The 10,125-nt window shown below is 43.5% G+C and overlaps 1 protein-coding gene across 1 annotated transcript; it reads left to right on the forward strand.

Annotated features, from left to right (window-relative positions):
• The first annotated feature begins 4,531 nt into the window (after positions 1 to 4,531).
• acot13 (acyl-CoA thioesterase 13) lies at positions 4,532 to 9,298 on the forward strand. Its single transcript, XM_078228913.1, has 3 exons — positions 4,532 to 4,795; positions 7,390 to 7,574; positions 9,045 to 9,298. The coding sequence occupies exons 1-3, from the start codon at positions 4,712 to 4,714 to the stop codon at positions 9,199 to 9,201; spliced, it is 426 nt and encodes a 141-aa protein (XP_078085039.1). The 5' UTR covers positions 4,532 to 4,711; the 3' UTR covers positions 9,202 to 9,298.
• Positions 9,299 to 10,125: the final 827 nt, after the last annotated feature.

The following is a 10,125-nucleotide window of genomic DNA, read 5'->3' on the forward strand; positions in this document are numbered from 1 at the left end:
GCCGCTGCCGGCTGCCGGAATCCTCACCCACTGCGCACAATCGGAATTACCCAAGCTGATTGGAGGAGGTGAGGGAGAAGGCGGGGCGGAGAGGGTGAGGGAGAAGGCGGGGCGGAGAGGGCGAAGGCGGGGCGGAGAGGGCGAGGGCGGGGCGGAGAGGTAGCGAGCTTCCGGCCTCCCGCCCTCCAGCGCCCTCAGCAGGGAGGGAGGTTGAAGCACAGCAGCAATCATTCTCTTTCTGCTCCTACTTCATTGGGGTGGACATCAACACACTCATATCTCTGTTCTGTCTCCTGATGAAGGGTCATCCTGACTCCAAACGTTAGCTCTATTCTCTCTCCACAGATCCTGTCAGACCTGCTGAGATTTTCCATTTTGATTTCATTTGATTTATTATTGTCTCGTGCATTGGGATGCAGGAAAAAGTATTGTTTCTTGCGTGCTGTACAGACAAAACATACTGTTCATAGAGAAGGAAAGGAGAGGGTGCAGAATGTAGCATTAGAGTCATAGCTAAAGAAAGATCAACTTTCGGCCTACTCCTGTTCCTATCTCTTATGGTCTTATCCAAACATTTTTGGTAGTGCTTCAGCCCACTGCTCATGAACCTTGACCTCGAGGATTGTCAACTCAAGTTTCATCATCTGATCCCCCACATCCAATTGATTAAGTTGCTTTTTTTTTTCTATTTTCATTTTCTTTAATGACTCACAGACAGAAATGTTCAAAGAAAATGAAAGCGACACACAATTTTTTTTATCACCCCAAAGTGTTTTCTCCTGGATTTCACTCCGCAGTCCCCAGGAGATTAATGTTTAATTCCTGGAGACCAGAGGACAATCCAGGAAGGTTGGCAACACTGACAGGAGGGAGGGGGCAGGGGGCACGGCTAGGGGAAAACAGGTTGATTGGAAAACAGACCTCTCTGTGACCAGCGGACACCACAGAATCTTGCTTGCAACACAAATAATGATGAAGGCAAGATTATAATTTTGTTGGGTTTATTTTTGAGTTATACTAATGAGTGTTAACTCATAATTAAGAACACTGAATTGCTCCTGCCACTTTTTAACCAATTTCCCAGTCTTAGCAAAATCTCTTCGCAGTTTCCTTTGGTCTTCTAAAAAAAAAGATTCATTTTATTTTAGCATCATCTGAAAACTTTGACACTGTTCCCTCCAAGCCTACATCCAAATATGTGACGTAAGCACAAAACAGATGTAACCCCAGAACCCAACACAAGTGGAAAACCATTAACCATTTCCAATGAAACTGAAAAATAGACTTCAAATTCTATTCTCTGTTTTCTTCTGTCTGATCATTTTTTAATAGTATGCTACCTTCCCAAATTCAATACCCCAATCATCCCAAATAATATAACATTTGGTACCTGCTCAAAGGCTTGTTCTACAGTTCATGTATACAACAGATGAGATACCTTAATGTTGGAAGTGCAATTGCCAATTTACAACAAATTGCCACATGAGCAATGAGCAAATGATCTATATTAGTGTGGTTTAAGTCATGTGTCTGCTACCTTTGTCTTTCTAGGAGTTAGAAGTCACGGTTTTGGAAAATGTAATCAAAGAAGTCTTTGACTAGATGTTGCAACGCATCTTGAATATGGTACACACTGCTGCCACATTATGTTGCTCGTGCAGAGATTAGTTGTTAAAGTAGTGGATAAGGTGCCGATCATGGTGCTGCTTTGTCTTGGGTTGTGTCAAGCTTCTTGAGTGTTGTTGGAGACCCCGCTACTCAACCAACCAATGAGAAGTTTCCCCCGTGATTCCCATTGACTCCAGTTTTACTAGGACTCCTTGATGCCACACTTGATCAAATGCTGTCTTGATGTCAGGGCAGTCACTCTCTCCTCACCTCTTGAGTTCAGCTCGTTTTTCCATGTTTGGGCCAAGGCTGTAATGAGGGCAGGAGCTGAGTGGCCCCAGCAGAATGCAAATACAGAGCACAGAGCATTGGTAAGCAAGTTATTGGTAAGTAAGTGTTGCTTTATAACACTATCAGCAACCCCTTCCATCACTTTGCTGATGAGTGAGAGGAGACTGATGGGGTGGTTATTGACTAGGTTAGATTTGTTCTGCTTTTTGTGGACAGGACATAAGTGGGCAGTTTTCCACATTGTTAGGTAGATGCCAGTATTGTAGCTAAACTGGAACAGCTTGACTAGGGATGTGGCTAGTTCTGGATGAAAAATCTTCAGTACTATTGCCAGAATGTTGTCAAGACCCTTTGTAGTATCCATTGATCTCTCTCACCGAGAGAACATTCTGTTGCCTTGGTATCCTCAGTAATTCTTCCAAGTGGTGTTCAACATAGAGGATTACTGATTCGTCAGCTGAGGGAGAGTGATAGGTGGTAATCAGCAGTGTGTGTGAGAAGAAGAAAATAATTCTGAATTAATTTAAACCCTTGAAGTCAAATACTGAGAGATTGGAGCTGAAAGAAACAAGTTAGTAGATCTACAGCTAGAATTATAACTTAAATCATTTTGAGAAATTCTTTAAAGTGTCTGAGAGAGATAAACACGAGCAGAGACTAAAATCATTTCATATTATTTGATTAAATGGTTAGTTATAAGAACATATAAGAAATAGGAGCAGGAGTAGGCCATCTGGCCCTTCGAGCCTGCCCCGCCATTCAACAAGATCATGGCTGATCTGAAGCGAATCAGTTCCACTTACCCGCCTGCTCCCCATAACCCCTAATTCCCTTATCGATCAGAAAACTATCTACCCGTGATTTAAACATATTCAACGAGGAAGCCTCCACCACTTCAATGGGCAGAAAATTCCAGAGATTCACTACCCTCTGAGAGAAGAAGTTCCCCCTCAACTCTGTTCTGAACCGGCCCCCCCTGATTTTGAGGCTGTGCCCTCTAGTTCTGGTTTCCCTTCTAAGTGGAAAGAATCTCTCCACCTCTACCCTATCCAGCCCCTTCATTATCTTATATGTCTCTATAAGATCACCCCTCATCCTTCTAAACTTTAAATTAAAAGAATATTTCACTGAAACAATTTAAAGTAAAAATTCATAAATTGTATTGAAAATTGTACATGTGATAAATAATCCAGTTCATAATTTTATTTTTGATTTTTAAAATAGGAAATTAATTTGGAATATTCTGAAGATTTATAAAGAATAGATTGTATTGGATTTTTATAAGATAAATTTGGTTTGTAGATTATATTTAACACTTGACAAATTTATCTCAAGGCATGACACGACGAGAACAAGCAGTGCAGCAAGATTAGCTGTACGGGCCAATGTGGGAATTTCTAGAAGGTTAATTCTGGTTCTTATTTCAATATTAAAGTATTAAAGAAGCTAAGTGTCTAGGAATAGAGGAGGGAAGGAGCAAGTGTTCCCATATCATAAGGCCAAAAGACATAGGAGCAGATGTAGGCCCATCGCAACTGCCCCGCCGTTCAATGAGACCATGACTGATCTGATATGATAATCCTCAACTCCATTTTCCTGCCTTATTCCCCATAACCCTTGATTCTCTTACTGATCAAAAATCAGTATTTACTGAACATACTTAATGACCCAGCCTCTACAGCTCTCGGTGGTAAAGAATTCCACGGATTCACTACCCTCTGAGAAAAGAAATTCCTCCTCATCTCTGTTTTAAATGAGTGACTCCCCCACAAGAGGAAACAACCTCTCAACGTCCACCCTGTTAATCTCCTGAGAATCCTATATGTCGCAATAAGGTTGCCTCTCATTCTTCTGAACTCCAATGAGAGAATAGTACAGGTAAGGTATTGTGGGGAGCGATAGCCTAGTGGTATTAGCACTAGAATATTGATCAAGAAACACAGTTAATGTTCTGGGGACCTGGGTTTGAATCCTGCCACTGCGGATGGTGGAATTTGAATTCAATAAAAAAAATCTGGAATTAAGATTCTACTGATGACCATGAAACCATTGTCAGGAAAAACCCATCTGGTTCACTAATGCCCTTTAGGGAAGGAAATCTGCCGTCATTACCTGGTCTGGCTTACATGTGACTCCAGACCCACAGCAATGTGGTTGACTCGCAATTAGGAATGGGCGATAAATGCTGATGCGGAGATGCCGGCGTTGGATTGGGGTAAACACAGTAAGAAGTCTACCCCAGGTTAAAGTCCAAACCTGTTGGACTTTAACCTGGTGTTGTTAGACTTCTTACAATAAATGCTGGCCAGCCAGTGATGCTCATGTCTCACGGATGAATAAAAAATATTTTCACGGTGGCTGGGAGAATTGGTCCTACCTTATTCCTCCCAGTTTCCTCTTCATAAACTCCTTTGGACAGTAAGGTAGTAATATAAAATCTCAAACTGTTGATTTTGACAAGTTTGACTGTGTACCAGACCAGACCATTCTTTATTAAAAACAATAAGTTTTAAAATTAATGTGCAAGTTAAAATCCCTGTAAAGGGATCTACTAAAAACTATCAGTTTGAGCAGGAAAATGCAGCAAGGAGCGGATGTTATTGAGTGGTTTAACAGTAGGGGGGGTGCAGTGGAGACTGAGTTGAGGAAGCTCTCGCTGCCAGCGCTGTGTGTGTTGGTGCTGGGGGGGGGGAGGAGTTATCAATCAGCTGGAACTGTAACAATCGAAGCTGTAGCGAGTGGAGAGGCTTCGCTGCGGCTCCTCTTCCCCCTGTGAAGCTGCAGCTTTGTCCACTGGACCAGATCCCAGGCAATGGCTGCTTCGACCTTGAACGCCCTGAGGCAGGTGGTCCAGGGTTTGACGGGAGGAACCGGCTTCGATCGGGTTTTGAAGAAGGTAGACAGCCGACAGCGTCACGGTTCAAAGTGTCGCCAGCCTACATGGAAGCCCAGTCGAGGTTTATTCAGGAGCATTTCAGGAGAGTAGCAATACCCTCCTCCGCCCCAATAAAACAAATCATAGAATCCCTACAGTGCCGAAGGAGGCCATTCGGCCCATCGAGTCTGCACTGACTCTCTAGACAGAGTATCTTACCCAGGCCCTCCTCTTCCCCCTTCCCTATCTCTGTAACCCCACACCTTTACCCCGCTAATCCATCTAACCGACACATGTGGGGACACTAAGGGTGGGAATTTATGGCCCCGCTTGTAAAATCCTGCTCAAGATCCAACGGACCTTTGTGTGGTCCGCCCCTTGCCCCCTCCGATTCCCGTGGCTAAACGATAAAATTCCAGCCTAAGGGTGACTTTAGCATGGCCAATCCACCTAACCCGCACAACTTTAGACTTGGAAAGAAACCGGAGCACCCAGAGGAAACCCAAGTGGACACGGGGAGAATGTGCAAACTCCACACAGTCACCGAAGGCCGGAATTGAACACAGGTCCCTGGTACTAACCACTGTGACATCCTTGGTCTGTAAACATCTGATTCAGGTGACCATAGTTGGTTTTCTTAATGTGTCTTTAACACATTGCAGTGGAAAATGTGAATAGCTCCCAGATAAAAATATGCAAGCAGCTGTTCCGCTGCATTGAGATGATTTGGGGAAATTAGATCCAGGTTTGTTTTACTCTATAATGCCTGAAACATTAGCATGGGTGCAACTTATTTTCTCCCACAATCTACGTTTTACAATGCAACAATTAAAGGTGCTGCGCAAACACTAACGCTATCACATTTATAATTTTGCAACTCAGAGGCATGGGGTAGCTCCCTTTGACCTTTGTGACCAGGATTTGAATGGAATTCAAATCTCCCTCTGGTGGCTGCAAGGGCAGAAAGTTAGCAATAAAAAACAAAATTCTGAAAATACTCCACAGGTCTGGAAAATCTGCAGAGAGAGCAACAGAGTTTATGGGCTGGAGTTTCATGGAGTTTGGCCGACTCAATGGGGTTGTGGCATCATGACACTGGTTAACACTGCTGCCTCACAGCGCCAGGGACCTGAGTTCGATTCCTGCCTTGGGATCACTGTCCAGTGTGGAGTCTGCACATTCTCTCCATGTCTGCGTGGGTTTCCTCTGTGTGCTCCAGTTTTCTCCCACAGTCTGAAAGACGTGCTGGTTAGGTGCATTGGCCGTGCTAAATTCTCCCTCAGTGTACCCAAAAAGGCGCCAGAGTGTGGCGACTAAGGGATTTTCACAGTAACTTCATTGCAGTGTTAATGTAAGCCTACTTGTGACATTAATAAATTAACTTTAAATGTGCAAATGGAGGCTGGGACTGACTCTGGAATCCCTGACCCTCTTTCCTGGCACCCCCAATTTTCACTAGTGTGAGTTAAGGGTGAGGGCTGGTGCCACTTTTCTGCCCACCTGACCAGTCCATTCATATCTTCCTGCAGTCCTACAGCTTTCTTCATCACTATTAACCAGATCGCCAATGTTCATATAATTTACAAACTTCTTAATCATTAAATTATTGATATATACCACAAACAATAAGGTATTCAGCAATTAGGCCTGCAGAACCCCACAGCCTTCCAGTTACAAAAGCACCCAATGACCATTACCTCTTGGCTTCCTGCCACTGAGTCAACTTTGGATCCAACTTGCCACACCCATGGATCGTGAGCTTTTAACTTTCAGACCAGTCAGCTACATGGGGCCTTGTCAAAAGACTTGCTAAAATCCATGCGGGCTATATAAACACACCACCCTTATCCACCCTCCTTGTTACGTCCTCAACAAACTCACACAAATTTTTCTCCACAGATCCATGCTGACTGTCCTTGATTAATCTGTGTTCCTCTAAACGGTGATTTATACTATCTATTTTTACCCATAATTTGCCCACCAGCAGGGTTAGGCTGACTGGTCTGTAAATGACTTGGTCTAATGCTTCCCCTATTTTTTAAACCATGACACTGTTAGTGGTCCTCTTTTATCACGCCTCTGCCAAAGAGAATTGAAAATTATGGTCAAAGCCTCTGCTACTTGTTCCCTGCTTCTCTTAGCAATCTGGGTTACAATTCACTCAGGCCTGATAATTTATCCACTTTCAAGTTTGCTTAACACCTTAATACTACCCCCCTCATCACCCCCCCCCTCCCCCCCCCCCCCCGCCTCCCCCTGCCCCCCCCCCAACCCACCACCACCCCCCCACCCCTCAGCATGCTTATCCCATCCGGTAATTCGCACTTCTCCTTAACCACAACATCTGTTTTCTCCCTCTCTATGAGAACAGATGAGTGGCCTAATTCCACTCCAATGTCTTATGGTCTAATGGAAGTATAATAATTGTTTAGTAGAAAAGAAGGCAGCCAATCTGTGCACAACAAAATCCCGAGGAGATTGTTAATATCCATCTGAGAAGGTAGACAGGGCTTCAGTTTAAGGAGTTTAATGAACGATACTCGCTGTTTATCAAAAGAGTACTTTTAAAAGGCAAACTCATTTCAGAATGGAATCACAATTGTGCCTTTTTCTAGATGACCGTTGTTTCAGCTAGTCCTGGGAAATTAGTCTGCGAAATGAAAGTGGAAGAGGAACATGTGAACCGAGCAGGAACTCTGCACGGAGGACTGACTGCTACTCTTGTGGATGTGGTATCAACGACAGCCTTACTTAATACCGAACGAGCACTGCCAGGAGTTAGTATAGACATGAATATAACGTGAGTGAAATTTTCTGAATTTGGTCAATATAGCTGAATTGTTTTGGTGATATTATAGCAGTACTGAAGACTTATTGCACAGAAACTGAATTCACTGCCACTAGCTCATATAAGTAGTAGTTAACCATAGTCCAAAAGGGACCATAGACATCTCTCCCTATTAGAGAGACAACTGGTTAAATAGCTTGAAGAGCAAGGCATGAATTACCATGCCATGAATACTCCAGCTGGTATGGGCATTGAACCCATTCCACTGGCATTATTCCGCACCACACTTTTTCCACCTAGCCAACTGAAGTAACCAACTTCAGGATTATTTTCAAATGTAAAATGTGGCAGTGTTGCTATAAGGACATTTAAACGATGTGTATATTTGTTAGAGATTAGAGCTTTAAAAAAGCAGAGCATAGATTCACATAGCACAGAAGGAAGCCACTCGGTACACTATTACATGAAAACACTATTGAGATGAATTGGATAGCTATCCAATTCACCTCAATAGTGTTTTCATGTAATAAACACCGCAGCCAGTTTGCACCGAACAATGTCCCACAAACAGCAATGAGCTAAACTGTTAACTGTCCTGTTGGTTGAGCGAGAACATATTGCCTGGCCAAGGCACCAGAAATAACTCCCCTGCCCTTCTTTGAAAAGTGCCTCGGGATAATTACATACATTTGAAAGGGCAAATGGGGCCTCAGTTGGATACTTCATTCAAAAAATGATGTATCTGACAGAGTAGGATCCCTCACTACTGCAATGTGTCACTGGAATGGGACTCGAATCCACAATCTTCTGACTTCAGCTGAGTGTGCTACCAACTCGATTATAGTTGAAAATGGATGTGAACCTTGAGTATACCAGTCATTTCAATCTACATATTAATGCGGCTGGATCAACTTCTTCCATACTGATCAAATAATACAGGCAGATCAATTAAAGAGCAACATGGAGAGTGTTCTTGCTGGAGATATTTATGAGTAAAAGGACCCTGGCCTACCATCACGAAAGTGGCATGGTGGCACAATGGTTAGCACTGCTGCCTCACAGCACCAGGGACCCGGGTTCAATTCCTGGTTTGGGTCATTGTCTGGGCGGAGTCTGCACATTCTCCCTGTGTCTGCGTGGGTTTACTCTGGGTGTCCCGGTTTCCTCCCACAGTCCGAATGACATGCTGATTAGAGCATTGGGCATGCTAAATTCTCCCTCAGTGTACCCGAACAGGCACCAGAGTGTGGTGACTAAGGGGATTTTCACAGTAACTTCATTGCAGTGTTAATGTAAGCCTATTTGTGACATTAATAAATAAACGTTAGCTTTAAGCATGACTGCGAATTAGATTGGGAGGAAATTGCACAATAGGATTTATTTTTGATTTTTAAAATTAACATTAATATCCAATAACCACTATGGCTTTCTCAATAGCTGGAAATGTATAATTGTACGACATAACATTATTCCTCCTTGTAGGTACATGAATGCAGCTAAACTGGGAGAAGATATTCTCATAACTGCTCAGGTGCTAAAGGAAGGTAAAACTCTTGCATTCACAACTGTGGATTTGACAAGCAAAGTAACAGGAAAACTCCTTGCTCAAGGCCGACACACAAAGCATTTGGGCAGCTGAACAATTTCTTGATTCTCGCAAAATGTTCCTATTGTCTCTGTTACTCTGTCTGAGAAAAATGTAAAATGTAATGCAGAAATTAAAGAGTTTAATTTCACATTTTGCAGACTTTGCTTTCAATTTACCACATGTCCATTTTTAATCTTATTGCTGAAAGTAAAGACAAAAAAAATTGCACTGCAGGTCAAATTTAAAACTGCCAGATAATGATCCACCCTATTGATGTTGGGCACTTACATTTCCTGACACTACATTATGTCAACTAGTTTCAGACAGCACCATTGAGTTTAACTTGTGAATGCTCTCTTTACCCAGGATCAAGAACAAAAAGTACAGGCATCACTCAACATTCAGGAGCTGTGAAGAGAAGCAAGATAATGCTTCCATAGGGACCCTTTGTAAGAACTGGTAGACTATGGGGGCAGTCTTATGAAAAAAATTCTAGGTTCAGAACGAGTGTGAAAATGGGAGAGTTTTGGATCCGTTTTTTCGGCGAATCCAAATGTCGAATCGTACGTGCATGAAAGGATCCTGCAATCCATTTCTCGCCAGTATGGGGAGTGGGTGGGGCCTAAATCACCAACAAGCCAGCTGACGGCAACAGAGAGCACCATTGCGCATGTGCAGGTCTTTGCTCTGAGAGCATCAGAGACTTGTCACACAGTCTCCGCTGCTGTAGCTGGCCTCACTAGGTAAACCCACAGCCCCCTGGCACAACCGCAGGACTCCATTTGTAACTACCTCCCCCCCCGCCCCCATCCGGAACCAGAGGTTCTACTGGAGAGGCCATCACATCTGGTCCCTGTTGATGGGGGACCATATGTGATCCTTGCCAGAGAGAACCTCCGCCGGTGAAGCCACACAGGCAGGTGGGCCCAGACTATACCAACCCGAAATTAGTGGAGCTCACTAATTTCATTTAAA

This window comes from Mustelus asterias, chromosome 2 (genome assembly GCF_964213995.1).
Source record: "Mustelus asterias chromosome 2, sMusAst1.hap1.1, whole genome shotgun sequence".
NCBI lineage: Eukaryota > Metazoa > Chordata > Chondrichthyes > Carcharhiniformes > Triakidae > Mustelus > Mustelus asterias.